Genomic DNA, 26,052 nt, shown 5'->3' on the forward strand with positions numbered 1-26,052 from the left:
CACATAAATGAATGATGAGGCTTACGGCTCATTAATGAAACTGTGGTATCGGAGTCGGTACCCGAAACCCAAGCTGACGGCATCAGGACTGAAAAAGTCGTATCAGCGCATCCCAAAATACGTATGTGTTTCTTTGTCAAACACACACACACACACATGTACGCATGCACACACACACACACACACACACACACACACACACACACACACACACACACACACACACACACACACACACTGGATGTGATACAGACTCAACACTGTTCTCATACACACTAAATAGTATTGAAGCACACACACACACTGACAGACCCTGGCCTACATCCCTGAGGTGGTTCCCATGCGATTTCACTACTGCTTTTGAGATGTCTTTAGCTGAGCCTGGCACACCTTTTACTTTTGTGTGTGTGTGTGTTGTGTGGAAAAACCAAAAGTCTAGAACCAGACCCGACTTAGTTCTAAAGTAGTTTCAGTCTAAAACATCCAGCTTGTTGCCGATTTTTTTTTTTTAAATGTCCGTGAATCAACCAACAGGAATAAAAGCAGCCCGCGGTGGCGGCGCTCTGAAGCGGGGGTTGCTATGCATGCTAGTCAGGGTAGCCTCAGGTCGCCCAACTCGGCATATTGAATCTCTCCGAGGTGAAACCGGGCACTGGTTTTTAATGTGTTGCCAGGTGACCGGTTCAGCAATAGACGGGCGACACAACGATATCCGACCAGCTTCAGAAGAGGAGGAGGAGGAGACTGAAGAATGCTTTTGATATCAAATAGCACAAAGCCAGGAGGGAGCCTTTTTTCTTTCTTTCTCAAAAGCCGCAACAAAAAAAGGGCCACACAGGGCTTTCCAGGGCCAGCTCTAAAATGCTGCTGGCACAACAAAACCTCTTACTTTATCATTATTATTATTATTATGTGGAAGCGCCATCTCCCATGACAAGAAGATACAGAGATGAATCCCGTAAATACTGTATGTGTCCACTCCTGGCCGAACATTCAGGCGACATCTTAACCGTGAGAGCCTAAATTGAAGTACTTTTTGTGAAATGATTGGAAGGTAATCAGATTAAGCCGACACTCTTAGTTGTGACCATTGTTATGCAAAAGCTCTCGGTCGGATTAGTGTTTTTAATCTCGTGATCAGCATTAGCTTTAGCCTGATTAGCACACCTAGATTTCTTTTGCTCACTAATTACCAACATTTTGTTCGTCAATGTGCTGAAAAAGTCGGTCGATCCATCGGTGATGATCGGTGTGTAACCACCAAAGTGACCCGCTAGTTACATGGAACCATCTGAGATGCCCTCTTTGGAAAAAAGGGTCAGAGAAAAACATCTTTAAATACTTTAAAAAGCCCTCCTCCCTCGATAAAGGCCCTCTCAAGCAATTTCGCTAACGAAGTCGCCTCATCGCGTCGTCTTGCGCAAACCTAATACGCGCTCCCAGCAGCCCGCAGCTCCTCGCAGGACTCCTCTTGGTCCGTGTGCTGGCTTGCCGGCACACAAACTCATGATTTGAAGCCTGACGAGATGGATTCTTGCGTGTTCTCAAAGGCATGGCGAGAAATCCTCGCTGCTGTGCAAGATGACACAAATCTCGTAGTGCCTTGTGCACCTAAAAGTGCCCCTAAAAAGCCATTCAGGGGCGATTTTAGAAAAACGGCAAGGAAGCGGCGATCATATCTTCTTTTCCTTCCCTTTTTCGGGCCTCTGTTCCGTCTTTTGTGGTCGCGCTTCCCTCTTTGCTGTCTGCTAACTTCAGGGGGAGTTCCCCCTCATTCGTCTGTCTCTCCTCCCTGGGGTCCTCGCACTGAAAGACCTCTTCGTGTGTGTGCGTGTGTGCGTGCACAAGGACAGGCTGCTGTGACATTTCTATTGAGTTCAAAGCTGAGAGAGGGAGTGTTTATGACACTAAAAAGCAACTGTGAGATCTCAGTGTCTAAATATGACACACACACACACACACACACACACACACACACACACACACACACACACACACACACACACACACACACACACACACACACACAACCTTCCTCAGCCCCGAACTTGAAAACTTCCCTTTGTGGTTCACCTCGCTCGGCCCATCGTTGTATGGTACTTCATTCCTAGCGACTGATCGCTGCATTGACTTCCAATCCTCGTAACACAGTCAATGGGCTTTTATGAAAGAGTCCAACAAAGGATATTTGAGCTGCATATTACACATACAAACTGACACACACACACACACAGACACACACTCGTATGTATTCTGATGAGGCGTTTCGGTTCCCCAGGGGTTTGAAGCGAGACCAGGCTATTTTTGGTGTCAAAGTAAAGGTGTTTTAATTTGCCCACAGGATCGGCGTGGTCTGTAACAAAGTACTGGTGAGAAAACTGAACATTTGCACACGGAATACCAGTCATAAAAACTGAGGGGGCCCTCCAACCAGTAGGTTTATTTTCAATGAGGAGATACATTTTGAAACTAAAACAGGATATTAAACTGCACAAAATTCATATGTATTTTTAAGAGACTATTTCTCTGTGGGCCTTTTGCCTTTCAACATTTTTTCCGTAATTTCCATTGGGAGTCTGAAAGGGTGAAACTTGAATGGCCCCCTGTGGTCTACTCCACAGATTTCCCTAACTCAGTACAGTACAATGCATTTAACATTTGGTTGAGGCTCTTATCCGGAGGGACCTATAATATATAATTTAACGCCCACGCCTGGAGAATCCTCTCAGAGTTCACACGAGATCAGGCCGGGCCGCTCGGCCCCGTCTTTCTCAAGCGCCGTTCTTTAATTCATTTCTTATTGGGATGGAGATAACAGGATTAGTGCTCCGAGCATCCAGGAGTCAGCGGGGATGGAAGGGGCGGGCCTCAAACCCTTTTTCTCGTCCTGCAGACAAGGCGTGCATGTGCATGCGTGTGCGTGTGCGTGTGTGTGTGTGTGTGTGTGTGTGTGTGTGTGTGCGTGCGTGTGCGTGTGCGTGTATAAGATTTTGTGTGTGTTTGTGTCTTTGCCAGATGGGACCAACTTGTTCCATTTCAGAACAACAGCAACACTGTCACATTTTTTTTTTGTTCCCCCTCACAAAATAATCCCAAAGAACCGATTCAGCGGTATCGTTCGAGTACTGGTATCGACAACGATACCTGTCCCTATGCTGGCAGCCAGCTGCTGGTGGAACCTGTTGGAGTGAGTTTGCGAGGCCGGGTGTCTTTTTACCTAAGCGACACCTGATCTAGCAACCTGACAATTTAAATGGGAGCGAGGGGTATATGACAAATTGGAGGGACGGTGGCATCACTCTCCATTTACATTTTTTCTTGAAAAAATTGTGATGTTCCCTTTGCTCTCAGTTGCCCCTTTCTTTTTACAGCAGCGCCTCCGTTCCCTCTCTCTGTTGAGAACGGAGTCATATTGCCTTCCCTCACTGTTACTGTGGAGAAACCGGCAGCATGCGTCCAAGGAATGCGAGCACGCACACATTCCTACACACACACACACACACACACACACACACACACACACACACACACACATGCACCCGGTGCCCTGCCAGCTTTGCGGGTCATTGTATTTGGCACGTGGCCACTCTCCCCTACGTTACACACACACACACACACACACACACACACACACACACACACACACACACACTCGCCCCTTGCCTGACTCCTGCCTTGGCAGACAGCTCCTGCTGAGTAAGGAGGCCCTCGCTCTCTTTCTTTGCTTCTCACTTGCTCTCTTTTTTCTTCTTCTTTTTTTTGGGTACTTCTAGCTTCTTTTCAGATCGGGCCTTCTCTCCGTCTGTGTCCTCCGTCCTTTATGTTCACACAGTAGTCTCATTTCATCTCTTCTCACACATTTAACACGCCCCCCCTCTCCAACCTGCAGAAAGAAAGAAGAGGAAAAAAACCCAAGACACTCCCTCCTCCCGTCCTATCGGATCCTTCAAACGTTATTCTTCTTTTCCGCTCTCCGCCGTATTGCGGCATCGCTAAGCCGCACCGCATGTTTTATTTTTTGGGAATTGACACGTTGTAACTGGATGTCAGGATTTAACTCGCGGCCCATTAGTCATGTCTCTATTCTCCTGCTGGCAGTAATGTCTCAACAGCTTAGAATTCGAAGGTGGGGCGTCGGGGATTCGAGGGCGAGCTACATTCGGCCCGAAGATACAGACTTATGTTTCACAAAGGGCGGCTAGTGAATGGCCTTTTCACAGTGACTCATATTAATTTCAGATGTGGGCGAAAAGAGCAAAGCTGTAGACAACTCAGGGTGAAGCCTGAATGTGCTGGGATACAACAACACCTTGGTTATTGTGTAAGCTTCACCACTTTGACTGCCGGTCAAACTCACACACACCGAGCACCGCCGGCTGATAATTCAGCAGCGCGAACGGAGAAGGAGCATCGAGCTGTGTGCTCCCCTTTTCTAGTTCTTCATCAGCTTTTGGAATGAAGGAGAAAAAGATTTCATATTTTTGGCTCTCGATAACATTTTGACTACCTTACTTTGCCTTTGTTATATTAATTCCTTGTGCTTTTGGGCGAAACCGAGCTGCAGCATCTTTTGAATGTAGGTCACCCTACATTGCGGAAATTAAGGTGCTTTATTAGCTGCAGCTAATATATTAGCTGTACGTCAGTGGAAACCACTCCTCTCCCCATCCCTTATCAATCCTGTATAACTCCTGGACAAGCGGCCTCACCCGCTTGTTTTCACGCTCAACACCAGATTGTGGTCTTATTCCTAACATCCCTTTCCATTTCAGTTTCCAGTGCCGGATACAGGAATGCAAGACTGTTTATTTCCTCCATGATACCGGTTCCGACACCCAGACTTGACGTATCGGCCGACACAAAGTACTGATCTGACACCAGTGCCTTTTTAAATCTGCAAATTGAATATGTCACAATTCCTCCCTTCCTCTGTGGAGTACATCTCCGTCAAACGCCTGTATTTATTCACATCGCTCTGCGCCACAAACTACATTTTCCGAAGATTACGTTTGAACACATCACAATAACATTATAATAAGCCTTTCCCCCGCAATTCCTTCCCTATATAGAGGGTCAACGCGTCATGATGTAACTAAATTCGCTATATAGCTCCGTTAATTAGTCAACAGCATCGCACTGCCTGCTAATGGCTAACGTTAACTAGCTAGCGTTAACTAGCTAATGTTAACTAAGTCTTGCATTCCCCCGATACCCGATCCAGCGCGTCGGGCAATTTTGAAAACGTCATTTCCGACACTGGTAAAGGACCGACTCTTGTGTGCAGTCTCACTTGATCGTCCACGGCTCCTCGCCATCTGATCCGTTTGGCCAACCGTTTTTAATCAGCTGCTGGTTGCGCAGACACAAATGTCCTTTTGTTCAGAAACAATGCCCTCTGGATAACGCGTTATCTGGCTTTCTCGATGGGCGGCGGTTCGGAGTTCCCCTGCAGTAAATATGTAAGCCAGGATGTACAGTACGTTGAGCTAGGCGTGGCTCATTGATCCCAATCGGGACATGCTGACATGCTGTCATGAGTACCCTACATTAAAAACGAATAAATGAGCACACTGTTGTGTTGCTGTTTCTACACGTAAACGTCACCAACTCATGAGCGCTGCATGAAAGAATGGTTTCACGTCGGCCTTCTGAAACCAACTTCATGGGAAGCTACGTGAGACAAGAATCCGTCATACATCAACTGGAACTTTTTTTGTATCACTGAGCTGTGTTTATCCTCCATGAAGCTCGAATGAGTTTCAATCCCCCCCACGCCTCTCTGGGATCTAAGGAACCAAAGTTGTTTTAAGCTTCGTAGCTTCACTGTGGCCACGTTTTTCTTTTTCTTCTTTTTATACCTAAGAGGTGTGTGTGTCTGTGTGTGTGTGTGTGTGTGTGTCTTTACGTCTGCGTGTGTGTTTCATTGTCATGCCAAGGACAAGCAGGCTTGTCCCGTGCCAAGTGGTGCCAAGCCAGCTGGCTGTCGCTCATGCTTTTGTTTTGTGCTGTGCTCTGTATTCAGCCCACGACACACATTGTTGTTAAGAGCCTTTCACTCCCTCTCTCTCCGTGTGTGTGTGTGTGTGTGTGTGTGTGTGTGTGTGTGTGTGTGTGTGTGTGTGTGTGTGTGTGTGTCTTTCATGGCCGTGACCTTGATGTGAGGAGAAAACTAGAAACATGAGTCGGCCGACAGGAGAGCAAACGAGAAAATTAGAAATCAAATGCTGCTGTGTGTGCGTACGGATTTTTAATATTTACTGTTTGACTTTGTGAATTTGTCTGTCGTTACACCAAAGAGGTGAAGGGGCGCTGCTTGGCTTTCCGGTTGGATCCTGTTTAACAGCTACTGTTTGCCCGGCCTCCCATTATGTGACTCGGTCCCAGTGTGCTGTGTGGGAATATAGATGGGAGCTTGCAAGGGCCACAGAATGATCAGTCAGCACATTTACAGGGTGCTGTTTCTCCTCTAAACAAGTGGATGAAAACTTTAAGGGCGCCAGTGTGCTTCAAATGAAGCGCTTGTCGAAACGTGACCTGCGTTCTCATAATGGCCATCAACGCGACTCCTCTGGTTGTGTAGAAGTCTTTGACAATGACTCTCCTTCTCTCTTGATTCAGTCCTTCACTAAACACTGTAAACATGAGTTCATGTCTCAATCTATAGTTTTACATCTTCTTCAATACAGCATGATGTTCACTTTGTAAGTTATGGCCATTTAGAGTCAAATATAGACTATAAAGCAGGGGATGCTGTTGGGGCTCAGTTGTACACTGAACCCTTCGAGGCTCAATTTGCGCCAGAACATGACACAGTTAAAGGTCTGTCATCTCGACGCATGCGGCTCTAGAAGCTTAGTGACTTCAGGACTATCCACAGGGCGAGCTGGTAAACCGCTGTCAGCCGGCAAGTCAGTAGCTAACTCACTGGCTAGCCGGGAACATGCTATCATCTGTCAGTCAGAATAGTTCAAAAAGTTTGTTCAAAAGAGTTGTACCATCCACTCCTATCTCATCACCATTTGCAAATTATTTTATCCAGTACAACAGGGGACGCTACATAATCGTGCCCGGTGGCGTATGAATTGGTTTACTGAATGAAAAATGTTTGCCATTGTAAAGATGTGTGTGTGTGTGTGTGTGTGTGTGTGTGTGGCTGAGACCAAACAGCCCTGAAACAGCCACTCGGTGTGATTTATTTCGCAGATAACTTCCAGTTATTAGTTTCTTTGTTGCATGTGTCCGGGGTAATTTTAAGGACCGGCAACCGGTCCTTTTGTCGATGTCCGTGTGAGATAGACAGGTATGTTTGAGTCGTACTTTGAAATCCTCTCATTCATCGACATTGAAATGCTTTGGCAGCGACTGCTCTTGAGTGGCAGGAAGAGAACGTCTCAAAAGGAGTCGCCGGGCTGGTCCTCCTGCTGTGGTGACCCATAAGAGGGTGTGTTTTAAAGTGTCTACAATCATGCATATTCATGCTGAAAGTCTACCCCCTCCTTCACCCTCCCACCTCCTGCTGCCTCGTGTGTCCTAAGCTGTTTTTTTTTTTCCTTTTTTTTTAAATCTACATAATTTGGATTGAAGTGCCTTTCAAATGGCCTTCACTGTTCTGACACTTTCCGCAAACAAGGGAGAGACACACTTATTAATCAGGCTGTCCTTGTATGCAGAATAGTGTGTGTGTGTGTGTGGTTTGTTTGTGTGTAATGGGATGAGGAGGAGTCATGCTGCATTCCCACTGTGGCTTTAGAAAAGCAAAACCAGTTGGCCCATAGTGAGATGTTGGTTGACTGCAACAGCAAAAACCGCCGCTGTAGTTTTAAAAAACAACCAAACGAGGCACGCTGATGTTTGATTTGCATCCGTGCGGTGAAAAGCGTGATTGATCACGTCCCAACGGCTTCATCTGCAAACACCATCCTCGTGCCATCAACATCGCGGCGTCCTCTACACGTAATGTGAATGTGTACCATCTGGCATGTTTCCTCAGTCCTACCCTTCTTCTAGTCTCCTCTCTTTGACCATTACATCGCTGCTAAGGCTGATCATGGGCCGGGGGCTAATGGCATTTCTAAACGGGCACTTGTTACATGCAGATACAAAAGTACCCAGCTGGCCGTCACTTCCTAAAGCTGGCGCGACTACGGTATTGAAAAAGGGTTGTGCTTTGATGGCCAGTCCTCTCGAGAGCTGAGCAACAGTAAAACAACTCTCGCCCTACACCGCCCCGCCAGGGTGTCGCAAATTGGCGGGTTACCGTCTAGACACAAAACTTTGGAAAAGATCCAGAAAGATGGGGGACACAGTTTGCTTTCAGTAGAAAAAAGGAAGAGGGGAGGTTTTTTTTAGACGCTGTGAGACGGCCTAACAAGCGCTGACTCCTTAAACATCGACAGACCCGGAACGGAGCCCAGAGGGACCCCTATGTTACGCGTTTATCAGAGGGATGATCACCAAGGGAGACGATTTAAGAAAGTGGCAGAAAGACTCAAGGTCTTTTTTTACGGTTGTGTCTTTAAAGTTTTTTTAGGTGTCTTGCAGCAACCACATCAATTAGTGTTTTTTGTTAATGCACTAAAAATATAAGTTTTTCTTATCATTAGCGTGAGCTCTCGGGTTGCCGGCTGCACAGCGTGAGCCGGGCCTGCGCCGCCGCTCTGCGCAGACATCGGCAGCACGTTGAATCTCAGGTAAACATTCAACTTTGGCTCCGTTGTTTTAAAGACTTACTTGTTCAGCGGTTCGACTGAAAGAACTCGCTGAGGCATTAAAGAATGCAGGTCCAGGCTGCTCGTCTTTAAGTGAGCTTTCACAATGGCCGTTTTCATTGCCGTGGGCCAGGAGGGAGATACCAGGAAGTGGGGGCACGACGGACAAATACCCTGCACACTCTCAAAAAGGCAACTGGGGTCAAATGGGCACGTTCAGGATTTGAGTCGGGTGTTGTCGAAGTTCATCCCATTTCGCGGAAATGTTTTGACTTTTGCCGGTTAGATTCACAGCATTTTTTGGGGGATTATTATTTTATTATTTATTCATTATTATTATCAATAATTGTGTCACTTTTCAGTAGCGAGATCATTACCGCGGAAAATTATTTTTCATATCAAACTATTTGTGCAACTTTAATTAACCTTCAGGATTTTGTGTCGACACACAATCTGATTATCGTTTGGAACAGCTTTGGGTTGAATGAAAAACCCTGCACCACACACACACGCGCACTCACACTCGCGCACACACACGCGCACGCAGCTGGGGTGAGGGAGGGAAGGAAGGAGGGAGGGAGGGAGGGAGGGAAGGAGAGAGACCTTTACGACAAGCACTAGGGGACACACAATGCCAGGCAGAGCATTCTCTCACTTACTCCATTCAGTCATTCATTTGCTCTTTCTCTCCCCCCCTTCTCCCTCACTCTCCGCTCATCTTTAATGCACTTAAATATAAACCTCTTTTTTTTCCCCTGGATGTACTTTTCTTTCCATCCTACGCTTTCTTCATTATAAGTGATCTCTGTCATGTATCACAGAGTTGGTAATATAAGACAGATAGGTAGGGATCGAGCTGCACTCGTTGCCCTGGTTCAATCTTCCACACACACACACACACACACACACACACAATAGCCTGGATTCACACAGTGCAGGGATGGCTTGAGATTGAACCAACAGTGATGCAAGCCTCCCAATCCCCTCTGTATGGACAATGAAGGGCTGGTAACAACAACCCTGTGGCTAAAGTTTGTGTGTGTGTGTGTGTGTGTGTCTGTGTGTGTGTTTTAGACTGAATGAATGTCTAGCGATTGGAAACCTTTTTTTTCTTTTGTAAACTCAAGTCTCTGCCACAGAGCATTGTGGAGCATTGTTTACCTCCCCTCCTTTGTTCCGCCTCTTTCTGTGTGTGTGTGTTTGCGTGTGTGCGTACGTACGTCGTTGTGTGACAGTTGACATTATCAGATGATTGTTCCCACGGCTCGCCACTGCGTGTGCGTGCGCACACTGTCGCACGCATGTGTGTGGTTATGTACATGACAGCTGACATTATTGGATCGCCACTAGTGTGTGTGTGTGTGTGTGTGAGTGTGAGAGAGAGACAGTTGACATTATTGGATGTTTACTTGTGTGTGTGTGTGTGTGTGTGGGTGGGTGGTTTGACAACGAGATGCTAGAATGTGTTCAAATCGGAATCGTAACGCAGTTGCACGCGTGTCTCTTCTTACCCACAACGCATCGCTGGCTAAGCTAAACAAACTCCTTTCTCCAGTGTTCTCGTTTGCGTTCATGTTTTTCATAATGGATAAACCCGGCTCGGCTCAAACATTGTTTTTGAAATTTGTGGTCGACGTCCACAGGTTTTTTTTTCCAAATGTACCAAATCTGGCAAGCTGCATTGTGTTTTGATGTGTTTCAAATGATGCAATGGACATGTACGCCATGTAGTTTGTTTCTATGCCATCCTAGAGTTGGAAAATTTCAATTTGTGCAAGTTCGCATGTATCAATCAAAAAAGCCTCAAATTTGCGCCGTGTTTGGTGTGAACGCAGCATTAGAACAAACTGTCGAACACCGCGTTCATGCAGCGGCTCACTCACCGCCTCGCCTCTACTCGGTTGCACGGCGAGCCCGGTTCACGGTGCAAAAATCGTACACACTCTTTTGTTGTCTCATCTCAACGTCGTTCCTTTCTACTAATGGGGCTCATTGTGTGTGTTTGTCCCCCCTCAACCCACCCACCACTCCAGTAGCTCCCCGCCTCCCCTTGGCCTTCTCAGCGAGGCCTCCTGGCTGCTGCTCGCCCGCCTGCCCGCCTGCCTGCCAGCCGCCTCTCACCCATTGTGGGCTAACAATAGCAGGCGAGGCCCCAGCCTCAAGGCCCTGCGGCCTAGGCTCTAAGAGAGGAAGGGGGGGGTTGCTCATCGAGGAGGGGCTGACTGTTGGGGCAGCCAGTACGGGAGGGAAGCCGAGGTCCGAAGCCAAGAAAAAGCAGGTCACGCCCAGATTAAAATCCAATGTGGGCCCCGCGGAGGACTGTCTGCCTATGTCAGCAAGCCGGCCTTATGAGGGGGCTCACACACTCACAGGGAGGCCCGTCAGTAGAGATTCTTCGGATTTTCAGGGTGCCTCGCTGGCTCGCCGGCTTTACCGTGGTGAGAGAGGAAGAGAGGAAGGGGAGGAAGGCGAAGCCGGAAATTAGACACAGTGGAATAAAGACACAATGGGGGGAGTGAGCGAGGATAGGAAAAAGGGAGGAGGTAGTAATCAGGGTGTCTGGCCCTCTTCATTGCTTTACTTCAGCTGCTTTGAGCTCAGCACACCTTCTCTGTGTGTGTGTGTGTGTGTGTGTATGTTTGTGTATGTGTGTGTGTGAGAGAGTGTGAGGGGGTCTTCTTAATGGGGCAGCAGTAGCGTCATAATGCATGCAAGACAAAGCAGATTTGGTGATGCATGCTTCCTTTGTGTTGGTGTTGCATTTTAGGCAAGGGTAAGGGGGTGTTCTGTAATACACACACACACACACACACACACACACACACACACACACACACACACACACACACGCACAGTCCAATCCCCTCTGTTTTGGGCCCCATCCCCATATGGTGGCTTGGCTTGATGAGAGCTTGATGAAGTCAACCAGAAGTCCCCCACCCCTGTGTGTGGGTGCGTGTGTTTTCTTTTCAGCTAATGGATAAATGAGAGTTTTTCACCCTTGCCGTGTGTATGTGTGTGCGCACTCCCGCGAGAAGAAGGGGGCATGTGCGCATCGTCAGCTTGCACATCGGCTCGCAAGCTGTTTTCATTATATTTCATTATTCATGTTTCATGCGTGATTGCGCAGGGCCAGCGGTGATCAGCTCTGGCGGGGCGGAGGCTAATCAGGGGGAAGTGGGCGGAGGTGGTGGAAAAATTTCCAAACTCAAGACACGCGGACGGCTTCAACAGAAAATAAGCCCCGCAAATGTCATGACGTTTACAGGACGAACTGTTACCCCCCCGGAAAGAAGGAGATACACTGAAACATAGAAGGCTTATAGCCAAAGGGTCCATGTCCACGTTTGCGGAGAGGTGCATCACCAGCAGGGAATTAAAAAAAGAAAAACATCCGGAAACTTTTGGTGTTTCGACATTGAACGACTTGCATGTCTCTTGTGTGCGTTCGAGAAGCAACCGAGGGTTCTTGTCTTCTTAAATGAGTGGCAAGTTAAAGTGTTTCTTTTTGCAGCGCTGTTTCTGCCAAAAAGTGGACGCACGGCATGAAAATCGTCGCCACGCCCTCCACCAGAGGCCACTTTCAGTCGCTGCGAGACATCAAAAAGAGGCTTTATTATGTGTGTGTGCTTTTGAATTTTTAAATATTTTGTTGTGTGTGTGAGTGTGTCTGCCTTCAGAGGCTCCACGAGAGTGCCAGGTCAATATTCACTCATCACCGGAGAGCCTCTGAAGTTACTTTTGTTCCGTCTTCACACATCGATTTGGCCGCACTCATCAGATATTCCCTTCCAAACGCGCTCAGTAAACAAACCGCCGGTTTATTGAAGCTGGATTTGTATTTCAAATGTTCGGCTATTTCTTTTTTTGTGTTTGTGCGCCAACTACAAATGTGTGTGTGTGTGTGTGTGTGTGTGTGTGTGTGTGCAGGCATGTGCATGTTTGTTTCTTCAAGCGCAAGTCTGCAGGGCAAGATAAGTCTGCGTTTAAGAGGCTTATACAGCGTTTCAGGAACTGAAGGAGACAAAATGGCTCCATTCTGAGTTGGCGTGTGCAACACAAGGAACAGCGAGAGGAACATAAAGGACAGAAAGCGGCCTGCTCTGATCACACACACACACACACACACACACACACACACACACACACACACACACACACACACACACACACACTGACTAAAGAGGCATTGTGACGCCAGCCCTTGTTTCTAAGACAGCGGCTGCATGCAGGCAGATGGTTGTTCCCCTTCTTCTTCTTCCTCTTCTTCTTTTTGCTTTGCATACCGCCGTATTATACAAAAAACCAGGTCCGAGGCCATGGCTGGTTTAGGAAAAGGGCAAAGTGCAGAACGAGAGAGACAAAAGAGCAGCAGGGAGAGAAGGAGGGAGGGAGGGAGAGAGAGAGATCATATGCATACGTGTTGATCTCCTTTAAAGTTTGACAAAACGTATCTCGGTTTACAAAAGGTATCTCCCGAAAAAAGGAGAAACATCATGATGCCACTAAGCGTTTAGCTTAATTGCAAGGCCTTTGTACCTTTTTGTCGTGGCAACATCAAGTTTATAGCATTGGGATCACCTTTCTAAGGGAGACTTTTATTTATTGCGAAGTGGAGAGCCTAACTGTTGACTTTCTGTCGCTTCGCTGGCCCCCCAAAAAACTAAAGGACGTAGCAAGGTTGCCACTTTTGCTTCGTGGATAAAGATTTTTACCTGGATGCAATTCCAGGCTGCGCAATGTATGGAAAACGGACATTTCCCAGCCAATAGTTTCAAATATCTCAAAATACCCCTGAAAGAAATGTTCCTCGCACTCGATATTAAACAAAATACATATGTACAATACCATTACATTGCTTGCACCGAGGGTTATGCATATGAGGTCGTGCCACATCTTTTCTTCTTCTTTAAGAAAAAGTTAAAACTGGAAGTTCAAGTTTCCCATTGACATCGGCTCTATCGGCGATGCAATTCCGTCTCCAAAGCGCTGGCGGCTTGAGAGATCAGCTTCCAGTCGTGTCTTTGTGAATGTGATCAGACAGGTCTGCGGCACAATAACAACCCCTCTCTCCTCCTCTTCCCCCCCACCCCTCAAATAAGAACCTGCAACCATCTTATCTCTTATTTAGCCTTGCGTGAACAGCGTGTGCAACACGTGCATACAGACGGTCCTCTGCACTGCTTCCTTCGCCTCAACCTGGCTTCAGCTTTGTGTCCCACACAAAGTATCTCTCCCGTTTGTTCCCCTTTTCCCTCCTTGGCATGTGACCTCTGCGTCTTTTGCGCGTCACGGCGTGCATCCTCAATGGCACGAATCCATCAACAAGCAGAACGCACACTTGAGCCGGGCGGCCTCGGGTCGAGTGGCTTGTTTTTGAGTGAGTCAAGGTTCTCGATTGAATTTCAGTCGCCATCAAGCAGAAGGACGCCACCGCCCCCTTTCTCCCTCCCCCACATCTATCCTTCCTATACTACTGTTCAGAGGCTACAGCTTTTAGAGAGAGAGAGAGAGTGTGTGTGTGTGTGTGTGTGTGTGTGTGTGTGTGTGTGTGTGTGTGTGTGTGTGTTAGTGTGTTAGTGTGTTAGACTGAATGAATGGATGTCTAGCGATTGGAAACATTTTTTTCTTTTGTTGACTGTGTGTGTGTGTGTGTGTGTGTGTGTGAGCCCAAAGCAGTACTTGTTCGGCGTGTTCTTCTTCATTCTGGTCATTTCAATGGATCTTCGCCCGCGTCTCTGACGAGCGTTCTGCCAAACGCGATCTTCTGCACAGTAATCTGGTTCCATGTCAGGAGTGCGACTTTGCCTCCTCTCACCACTTCCTCCATTCTTTTTCTTTTTTTTCCGTTGCTGTTGTTGTTGCCCAATCAGGCAACTCAGAGAAGGGTTGTGGATATGGGCTCAGAACAGTCTCTATACATTCACAAATGCGCACAAAGATTTACAAATGTGCACAAAGATTCACAAATGCGCGCACAAAGATTCACAAATGCGCACACAAAGATTTACAAATGTGCACAGAACAATTCACAAATATATTTGATTTATAAATACATTCAAATGATTTATATAAATGTAAAAAAATTGTATGTATTTATTTGTGGATCGCACTGCGTTTGTGGCTCCACATTTACAAATTGTTGTTTTGAGACTTTTGAGACTCCCCTGCCGTGGCTCGATTGGCAAATGTCTTTTTTCAAACTGGATATACCCTTAGCCAATCAGATGTCGCCCTCATTTTCAACCAATCACATGAGTGCAGCTCCCCCTCCCCTACCCACGAGGGAGGGGGCGGCGTACAGTTACGCAGTTTGCAGCGGTGAAGTCAGAAGTCAGAAGTCAAACAATGGCGTAGTCCAGTAAAGTTGGGAAGAGATTCACAGATTCGGACTTGTCGGATCAATAACTCTTCACTGTGTGTGTGTGAGAGAGAGAGAAGGGGTCGAGCAGGCAGTTTAGCCTCAGCATTTGTGAATCTTTGTGCACATTTGTAAATCTTTGTGCGCGTTTGTAAATGTATTGAGACTGTTCTAAGCCCATATGTGGGGGGGCAACACGTCAGGCTTTTTTGTGTGATTTCCGCCGGTGTCGGCGCTGAAGTTTCTAGTTGTTTTTACAGTGACACGTCAGCTGAAAGGGACTTGATTTGACCATCTCGCCCCGTTCCTTGTCTTGCAGGTCTCTCCTCCCCCATCGCAACATAATGGAGCAAATCAGGGAATCAATTCAATGTAATCATGACAAATGAGGTGTGTGTGTGTGTGTGTGTGTGTGTGTGTGTGTGTGTGTGTGTGTGTGTGTGTGTGTGTGTGTGTGTGTGTGTGTGTGTGTGTCAGTCAGACAGGGGCTGCTGGGAAATCACAAATGAATCAATCAGCTGTTATCGCATCAGCAAACTGCGGGAGGGAGGGAGGAAAGGTTGGATGGATGGATAGCTGAATGATGGATGGATAGGCACCGGGAAGGAGAAGATTCAGTGAAGTGTGTGTGTATATGCACGTCTGTTGTGCAGAGATAGATGGCTGATTGAATACAGGGGGCTGTGTGTGTGTGTGTGTGTGTGTGTGTGTGTGTGTGTGTGTGTGTGTGTGTGTGTGAGAATGAGACCGAAAAGGGAGGGCGTGAGGGTGCTTTAAACCTTGAAGCTGTCAGAACAGATGGGAGATGGGAAGGGCCCGCAGGCTGCGAGGGATGTGATGGCTGCTGGATGAGGAGGAACTCTGCAGTGGACGACTGCTGCGGGAAAACGGGGGCAGTGAGAATTGGACAGAGGGAGATAAGGGCCCGTCCCCCTCCACTGCCACCGATTTAGACCGAGCGAGCAGAGAGGCGTTCGGAGACTGTCGCAGCCCGAGGAGGAGGAGTCAGGGCTATTTGGCGTGGAAAGTGGATTATTTGTTGTTCCTTTCGGGTAGAGGGAGGTGGGGGGGTCATCCCTTTTGTTCATAGGGTCCTTATTGTGAGAGATTGTTGCGGGGCCATCTCTGCCCTTCACATTGCGAACGAACGGAGGCAGATAGATCAAGGAGGTCGCGAGATGTAGGTGGGTGATTTGATTGAATCTGAGCCAGGGACACAAAGTGGATGGAACGTTTTGACCTGGGTTTAAAAAAAAAAGAAGAAGAAATTGTGTCGAAAATCAGCTCTTTCAAACTTTTCTGGGTGGCACACTTACTTAGGGAAGTACATTTGCAGCAGGCGTGTTTTTTCTGATCATAGCCTGGCATTGATGGACCTGGACTTTATTCAGAAAAACATGCATTTTGAAAGTAGTTTGCTTTGAGTATTGCCGACAGACCCAACAAAGCACAAATTCTAACATTTTGTATCCTTGTTTTGTATTTTGTCATCCTTGTTTGTCATCCTTTTTTTTGGGGGGGGGGGGGGGGGGTTGCAATTAAATCTAAATCTTTAAGTCCTTTACCCTTTCACGATATGTGAGGTCACAAAGTTCATTCGATGGGCGTAAATGTCACAGTGATCTTTAGACAATCGAACCCTCTGCAGTGCAGACGTTTGGAGAAACCTGTTCTTTCCAAAAATGTTCCTCCGAAACTCTTTTGTATGAAAAGATTTTTTTCATTTGCCAACCCGCCTTTATCGCTGTACCGAGGTGGGCGGGGGGTAGTAGGGAGGGGGGCAGCGGGTGGATTGCTGCGATGATCCCGTCGGTGGCAATGAGTAGATGGGGCTTTTGGGAAAGTGTGTACGGTCTAGGTGTAGCGCTGCGGGTCGAAAGTCAAAAAATCTTTTCTGCAACTGAGGTTCAACTGTCTGTCTGTTGGTTTGTCTGTTGGTTTGTCTGTTGGTTTGTCTGTTGGTTTGTCTTGCTGCGAGGCCTGTGGTGAGGCTTTGGTTAAATAACACGTGTGTGTGAGTGTGTGCCTTGGCTCGCTGCCTAGCTCCATCTCCCTCAGCTGATTAGGGGTTAATGGCCTATGAGTGTGGGGAGCTCTCTGCCTCCTGATTGGCTGATTGTATTGGGTGGGCGTAGTTGCCATCGAGTGACAGATGGCGTACAACAGGGAGGCAGGACGGAGTGTGTGTCTGTCTGTCTATCTATCTATAGATATAGATGTATGTGTGTGTGTGTGTGTGTGTGTGTGTGTGTGTGTGTGTGTGTGTGTGTGTGTGTGTGTGTGTGTATATATATATATATATATATATATATATATATATATATATATACATATACATATATACACACACACACACACACACAAATGAGGGTGGGAGGTTCCTTCAATTACAATAGAGAGATGTACGATGCTGGTTTCTCCAGTCGTCTTATCTCTTTTTGATTGTCTCTGCACACTCTTTGTTGTTTTCTCACACAAATAAAAACAGCTGATTTCACTTGCTTACCGATCCATGAATACATACAAAGTCGAACTCACAGAATTCAGAATGTATTTTTGTGGAAATGGAACATTTTCCAGACAAATATAACTCTGAAGTTGAGTCGGGGCGGGAGGAGCCGAATCAGAATGAGGTTTGTAGCTGGGGTCGCTCACTGCTTGGAACCATTGTGTGATTGCAATGGAAGTGCCATTGTTAATAACCACAAATGACACTCACATACGCGTTTCTTCATCATTTTGTGTGTGTGGGTGTGGGTTTTTTAAGCATGCGTACCTGCATCTGAAAGAACAAAAAATGATGTGACTGAGAAACAGGTCTGTGTGATCTTTTTTTCTCCCCCCCTGAGGATTAGACCAGATCATTTGTACTTGGCAACACTCCCAGTTCACACACATCGCTCTCCTAATTCACCTTTGTTAGAAATTCATCGCTTTCGCTGAATCAGACTCTGTGTGTGTGTGTGTGTGTGTGTGTGTGTGTGTGTGTGTGTGTGTGTGTGTGTGTGTGTGTGTGTGTGTGTGTGTGTGTGTGTGTGTGTGTGTGTGTGTGTGTGTGAGACAAAAAGAGAGATTACAGATATCTCCTGTGAATATCACTGACTGGCTTGTGTTGCTTCGTCTTTGTGGCATTAAGAACAAAGCAGACAGGTTCTGAAAAGGTTGTTTCTTCACTTTACGTGCATAGGCGTGTGTGTCTGTGCCTGCCGACTGTCTGATGCAGCATCTTTTATCAAGTGTCATAGCATCCCCATCTGCTGAAAACACGCAGTCTCCCCCAGACTTCACACACACACACACACACACACACACACACACACACACAGATACAGAAAGACTCTTTATGTGGGAGCAGCAGAAGAAAAAGACGGGGGACAGTTCTACACCGACCCTTTGGGACTAGACACACAGTTATTTGTGGCGTACCGCAAGGTTCTGTTCTAGGTCCCCTCTAATCTTATTGAATATGTTTTATTGTGAAGGTGCCCACAGTGGCGGATGGTATCTTTTTTGGCCTTTTGAAATGATAAGTCAATAAACATTCATATTCTCTGGTTTTAATTCTGACCTTACTGGATATCTTAAAATTAAATTCGACATATAAAACTCTTAATTCCTAATTAATCACAGTCAGTGCTGCGCAGCTTGTGAAAGCAGATGTTTAATGTCTTTTGTTGCTCGCTGCAGCAGCTGTATATTTACAGACAGATGTGAAAGTGGCATAAAATTGGTCTTCCCATCTTCTTATCCAGAAAGCAACAAAAAAAAGGCTCTGAAGGCAGAAAACAAGTCCTGCATGAGTTGACCTACCCTTTCTGAAATGGCCATGTTGCGCGGGAGAATATTTCCGAAGTATAAATGGCAACAAAAAAAGAGAGACCCCTGCTAAATTCCGGATTGAACCCAGTTTTGTGCATGGTTATTCTGTGTGGAATTGGTAAGGGATGGAGGGGAAGGGGTGCCTGGCAGACTGACTGTGAACTGTGTCTGAGCCATTTTAGGCTTGATTAAAAGTGAAAAGAGCATTGGTGTCACCATCACATTCATGCCTGTGGTCTGAGGCAACAATAGGCTTTAATCTGGTAGGAGAGTGGGGAGGGGAGACAAGGCAGACAAAGTAGAGTACCCCCAGCTGTGGAGAAATCTTCATCATCATCTGATATCAAAACTTTGACACTTCCTCTTGAGACGCCAGACTTAATTTCTGTGCGATGACTGACGACTGGCAAGACATTATTTGGACAGCTTGGAGGGAAGATGGCTCTCAAATGTTTCTCCCCCCCTTGACGCTTTTAAGAAATGCACTCCCTCGATTTTGCGCCTGATCCTTTTACTCTCCGCTGTGATGATTTCAGTGCCGGAAGATCAAATTTGAGCTCCCCCGCACGAAGCTGTGGTTAGTGAAAATTGTCTCGACAGGTATATCCATTATGAAGACGGGGGGAAGGAATGGGAAGGCGTCTACCCCCCCTCCCTCTCTCCTGACATTTCTGATATTACTATGCGCTGCGTGACACAACGATCGCTTTGACAAGCGGACTCAGTGGGAAGGGAGAGAGTTTTAACACTTTTGGAGGACTCTTCATGTCCGTCACTGGCAGATGCATCAGCCTCTCTCCCCCTTCACAGTCTCCCGGTGTCTCTTTCTCACCCGTCCTGTCATAGTCAGATGCCATGTTTGTCTCGGTGGACAGTCTCTTGAAGGTGCTCGGGCCGGTATGCTCTCTTAATGTGTTGGTTTCGCACAAAGCTGGTTTCTGAGTTTGTCCGCTGGCAGGTGGCTTGGAGGTTAGCGCATGGCTTTGCCTGCAGCTGGAAAAAAGTTGGTGCTTGTCGTCCAGTCCCTTTGTCAGTGGTTAGTATAAAAAAATGCACCAGCAATACAAAAAGTGGGTCTACTTTGGCATTTGGATGTGTGCTACTACAGGTACCAGAAAGATATGAACACGATCCAGTAGGTCCGTGGCCTTTTTTTTTTAAATGGCTGGCTTAAGGTCGAAGTACAAACTTGGTGGATGGGAGGAATAAGAAATACTTAAACAATGGAGTACCTCAAGGCTCTATCCTGGGGGTTAGGCCACTATGACGACGACATCTGTATTTCACTAAAGAAATCTGAGCGACATCATTCATTTTAATCACACCTGATTTTTTTTTTGTTAACGGCAATCAAAAAAATGAAAGCATAAAGGACAAATAAAGCCCTTTCATTGCATTGCTATACTGACAGGATTGTCGATACAATGTCAGAATTACGTGTGTTTGCCAACACAAATAATCCCAGTTAGGTGAAGACAATTCTAATTCGCGGGAGGGAAAGCACTCCTATGTTTACGCCTGTGAGACATCTGAAACCGTACCTTGAAAGAATGAATGGGGTTCAACGACGTTTGGGAGTTGGGTGCTGCCCCGACGCGGGTCGCACCGTCCTCTTTTTCAAGCCTATTTTAGTGTGGTCGTTGCTTTCCGCCCTTGTTCCCCTGTTGCTTTTCATCTTCCGTTGTCACAGGGAAAGCAGTTAGCGGTTGATAGGATCTCAGCGTGTGTGTGCTCACAACGTTTGGTTTGGAAAAGCCTAGCATGGGATTTTGCCAGGGAGATGGCTTAACGCTCGCTTATTAAGCTGTTTCTACCATGCTGGCCCATACCCCAGAATTTAATTGTTTGTTTGTGTGTGCGGGTGTGTGTGTGCGCGCACATTGGTGTATGTTAGTTTGCGATCCAGACATGTACTTTTTTTCAACCCATGCCCAGAATAGCCCATATCATTGCCTTCCAGTTAGCTTGCCCGCCCAGCTGCCCGCCCTCCCTTCATCTCTCTCTCCCTCCTCTCTTTTCTAGCTTGAAAGCAGCAGTGGGGTTGCTATGGTTTGGTGAGATACAGTAATCCAATGTGTACGTACGCACACACACACACACACACACACACACACACACACACACACACACACACACACACACACACACACACACACGCACACACACCTCACCTCATAAATAATTGACCTGTCACGGTGAGACGACAGGGCAGACCAGATACACTCTCCCCTCCTCTATTCTCTCCTCTCCTCTCACATTTCTCCTCCTATCTCGTCCCCTTTATCCTCTGCAGCCTCTACCTGCCATTCTTTTTCTTTACCCTTCTCTATTTGTCAGTATTCTTCTTTTTCGGTCACTATTTCTTTCAGTGTCTGGGGTTTACAGGATCCGTGCAGTTGATTGTGATGGAATGAAAGGGCTTCATTTGGTTCCTTGTGCTCTCTTTCATTCATTTAGTAAAAGTTAAGGTAAATAAAATTCAAGGTAGCATTAACACAAAAAACAGCTGTTTGTGGATATGATAAATCTATTACAACGGGAGATAACTCTTACATTTTTGGCACTCGGCTCAGTGGAGGTTGGGCAAACAGGGCTGTTGCTACTTTCGGGTTGGGCTTGAGCAAATTCTTAGATGTCCAACATTTGATTTCAGTCAGACAGCTGCTGGTTCTTTGCAGTGTGGTCCCAGGATAGAGCCTTGAGGTGCTCCACAGTTGAGTTTGTTTTATTTCTCTCATTCATTACATTTGTATCGAAACCTTAAGCTTGGCTCTTCTGACGGCAAAAACTGCAGCTGTTCGTCTGCTGATTTCCCAGCATGCTCATGCGTTAGAGGAAATAACGGGCCAGTGGTCAATGTTCAGAGTCCATCAAGCCAATGTAACGTGCCGAATCAGCCAAACGGCTGCGCGTAATGGCCGGCTCAAGCCAATGATGCATGACGCACCACTAAGAGTAGTGGGATGGTTGTGCCCACCCACCCTTCAGATGCTCAACAATAGCCCAACAGCTGCCAAAAGCCAGCGGTTAGCTTAGTGTGCGGGGGGGAGGCGCACATAAAGATTAACTATGCAAATCAGATTTCATCTCTACAGGCTACTATCCTTCCTATCATGTGTGTGTGGCCAAGAAATTATCGCACCCTAGCAACCCCCTCTTTTCACTGCACACATACAAGTGCATGGTGGCATAAGGAGAGGGGTAGGGAGGGAGTATCAGGTGGCGCGGTGTCTCATTAAGATGCGTGTGTTTTGTACCAAAGGTTCATCCTGTATGTTTGCAGAGGCCTCAGATTACCACAAACACTCCTTCTCTGGCGCTCCTTTTTTTCCTCTGCAGTCCGGTAGAAGCTAAGGAACAAACTTAACTTGATAAAAACACCAGGAAAAAACAACGTTCAGTATGTGTTTGTGTGGATCACGGGTGCCGTGTCTCATGTTAGCGTTTGTAAAATGAGACCTCTGATGGTCACCTGGCGCATCATTGTTACCATCAGGCAGGCATTCAAAATGTCGGTCAGTTGAAAAGTGTAATAATCATAATAATATTGAAACTCACGTATGCCTTCTCCCTTCATGTTTCTTCAGGGTTTCACCTCAGTGGCACGGTCACTGAACCCGCCACCCCGTCGGAGCCGGAGGTCACCCACAAGGTGGCCATCAGCTTCGACCGATGCAAGATCACCTCCGTCACCTGCGGGTGCGGGAACAGGGACATTTTCTACTGCGCCCACGTGGTGGCGCTTTCTCTGTACCGCATTCGCAAGCCCGAGCAGGTAACAACCGCATCGATGTCATGGACGTACGTCTGGAATCAGCGGCTCAATCTGCAAAATCTCATATGTGTGTGTGTGTGTGTGTGTGTGTGTGTGTGTGTGTGTGTGATAAAGGTGAAGCTGCGGTTGCCCATCTCTGAGACGTTGTTCCAGATGAACCGGGATCAGCTGCAGAAGCTGGTCCAGTACTTGATCACGGCCCACCACACCGAGGTGCTGCCTACAGCTCAGAAGCTGGCCGACGAGATCCTCTCCTCCAACTCTGAGATCAACCAGGTTCACGGTGAGCGGACGACTTTCACTTACCAACAACCTCCCTTGTGCGCCGCTTCTCTTAATTTTTGAAATCAGCTTTTCCGAGGTGCTGCCCATCTTCTTTCGCAGCGATATCTTCACAGCAACAAGCCAGACTCTTAAGCATCTGGACGTGAAGCCTGGCTTGTGCTAGCCCACAGGCCCGTCACACGTCCGAGTGCTGATTACTCCGGCAAAGCAGCAAAGGCAGGCTTCAAATGGCTCGTTTGATTTCTTAGTTCCCTCTCTCCAGTGACAACCTCCTTCCAGTGGCAGGAGTATGTTGAAAAAAGCAGGGGGGAGAGAGGAAAAAAAAGAAGAGGGAAATGATGAAATGGATGCAGGAGAAGGTCGAGAGAGAGATGTGTGGAAAAGGAAAGGGACACTGAGAGGAAGAGACTGGAAGGCAGAGGAAAAGATGAAAGGACGGGAGAGATGAAAAAGAGCGGGAGAACCGCACATCTGGGAAAACGCCAAACTCCACACATCCTCTCTCCAAACAAGAGTCTTCTTCTGTTTCTCCATTTCATCCGCCCCGCTAGATGTTGACATTCTCCAGTGCTCCTGTCCAGGAAGCCCCGGCTCTGCGTTTCCCGTGGGCGTTTGACAAGGAGGGATCATGGGGGTTGGAGTTCAGTCGACCCAGGAGCGGGGCTTTCTTTGATGGAGGGGGATATTGCTGTTTGCCCGTTGCGTACTCTCAGCCAGTTGGAAGCGCATCTCTCCAGGCCCGCTTCCTGCTAGATCAAAGCAAGCCTTGCCGCTTCGGAGCATATCTACTTTTCCCCGTTGTAACGCTCAGACGCTCCCAGCCAAAGAGAAGAAAAATAACGCTGGCCTTATATTCCCTCAGTGTGCGATTTAGCGTGAATCAAGCAGCGTTTCTCAAGTGTCAAGTAGGTGCACTGTAAGTTAAATGTAAAACAAATACCTATGAGACCAATATCAGTGTAACAACTCAGCAGAGATTTGGATGGATTCAGAAGTCTTTTCCAGTTTTTGTACGATTGGGAATGCTAACTATCCATCTCAGCTGTGCCAAATGTATTTTTTTTCCCAGCTTCTATTGAGGTTTTTTAAATTAACCAAATGATTAACCCACTTGGTGTGAACCTCCCTTTGTGTGTGACAAGCTAAGGATAAGCAAACTGCTTTAGGCCGCAGTGACCATGTTATTTTTGGATGGAAGTGGAACATTTCGCGAAGTAAAAAACGATTGCATCTTTTGGACTCCACAACACTCTGGAGTCATTAGATCATACAAGTCAGAAACAACTCTTTGCAGCCACCACAGGAATCAAATACTACAAATCGTATATTATTCAACGGTATCCTCAATTCACCTCGTTCTGCCTGCACTCAGCCGCAAACCTGAGAGCTGAGGATAAGTTATGTTTATGTGACGTTTCAGCAGTATGAATACAGGAGAAACACTGATGAATCTATTATAATCTTCATCTGCACCTGGACACAATTATACCGGACCGAAACAAAAATGAATAGACATGCAAACATAAAAGAACTGCGCGGCACCCGCCTGTCGATTCAGACTTCAAGCGTCAACGTTGTGACTGAAGCTTCGTCTTGAACAACATGTTCGGGTGGAGATAAGGAAACCATGTTTGTTGTTGTTGGTCACCATCTGTTTATTCTTCCAGTCCGAGTTTAATGCGTCGCATGCGTGTATTTACCAGGCGCGCCGGACCCGACGGCGGGCGCCAGCATTGACGATGACAACTGCTGGCATCTCGACGAGGATCAAGTCAGGGAGCAGGTCAAACAGTTCCTCTCACAGGGAGGATACTACGGCTCTGGGAAGCAACTCAACTCCATGTTCGCCAAGGTATGTGGCGCCACTTCCTGTTTCTGCTCCACTAAGTGGCGGGGGTTTCTGTTTGGGTTTAAACACTGTCATACTATCAACGTCGCAATACCGATAAGTAACAATTTTTATTTGTCATCCTGGCATAAATGTTTCGCTCAACAGCAGCCAGGGACAACACCAGGGACTAATTAGAAGCTACGCTATGTTGCTTTGTTCAGATCATGTTTATTTGTTGAACAAAACTCTATTAGAGAGGTAAAGAAATGACTTCACTCAAAAGGAAATTGTTGTCAAGAGATTCTTTGTTGCCGTTCACGTAACAGGCACATTCGAGCATACACATATTTTTAGAGAGTTGATTTTTAGTAATGCACTTGTATAAAGTTGACGGAAAAGAGAGAGATCAATGCAGCAGACACAGAGATAACATGATTTAGTCCCTTGTATGGATCTTACATTTCCCACAATGCATCTCTTAAGTGTCTGGCATTAGACCCTTACCAGCTTGATGAATTCGAACCCCACGCTTCTAGTTTGTAACACACTTTCTGTTCAAATGAATACAAAGAAACTCAAATATCTATACATCATTTAGTCTGAATTTCTTTTTTCCTACTTTCCTACACATTGAACCCACCACTTATCCCTACAAAAGTATGATTTCTAATTGAGAGAATGACACAAAGAATCGGGGCACCTGCAGGTTCCTGAGAGCTTCTTAAGATTTCTTTCACTGTATTATTCAACCTCAAGGCATTAACCGGTCTTTTTATATGGTTGAATATAGCTTTGAAAATCCCACAGTCGATGTAGAGGATTCATAAATGCACTTTTCGCACAAGCCAGTCTAACACAGATCTATACACACGGCACATTTGGGCTACTGATATTTCAGAACTAATTCCATTCGCACTCAAGGATCGATAAGGTGTGTGTGTGTGTGCGCGCGCATGCATGCGTGCTACTGCTAAACGGTTTCTTTTATTTTGTGGCATTCACCAGGTTTTTAAATGCCTTGAATGCTGCCTCATGTTGATCCTCAAGTCTACTGATATGCGTGTTGCCAGAGATCATGCTTTGGCTCCTCCATTCACTCCGATTTTTACATGTGTCATATCTGGATCACGGACGTACTCTTCTAACATTTCCAAGTTTTAATGGAAAACATTTTGGTCGTTTAATATGAAGCTAAAGCCAACTACGGTACTTAGCTTAACTTAGTTTAGACTGGTAACAGCAAGTCTGGCTTTGTCCAAAGGTCACAAAAGAC

At 46.7% G+C, this 26,052-nt stretch overlaps 1 protein-coding gene across 1 annotated transcript in view; it reads left to right on the forward strand.

Annotated features, from left to right (window-relative positions):
* zswim5 (zinc finger, SWIM-type containing 5) overlaps window positions 1-26,052 on the forward strand; it is a 55,643-nt gene that overhangs the window by 14,316 nt on the left and 15,275 nt on the right. The window contains exons 2-4 of the mRNA XM_068570934.1: window positions 22,476-22,663; window positions 22,778-22,946; window positions 24,652-24,800. Coding sequence (XP_068427035.1) covers window positions 22,476-22,663; window positions 22,778-22,946; window positions 24,652-24,800 — 506 coding nt within the window. The remainder of the gene's footprint in view (window positions 1-22,475; window positions 22,664-22,777; window positions 22,947-24,651; window positions 24,801-26,052) is intronic.

The sequence above is a fragment of the Clinocottus analis genome, unplaced genomic scaffold (genome assembly GCF_023055335.1).
Source record: "Clinocottus analis isolate CAN_PGR_092001 unplaced genomic scaffold, fCliAna1.0.p SCAF_11, whole genome shotgun sequence".
Lineage (NCBI taxonomy): Eukaryota > Metazoa > Chordata > Actinopteri > Perciformes > Cottidae > Clinocottus > Clinocottus analis.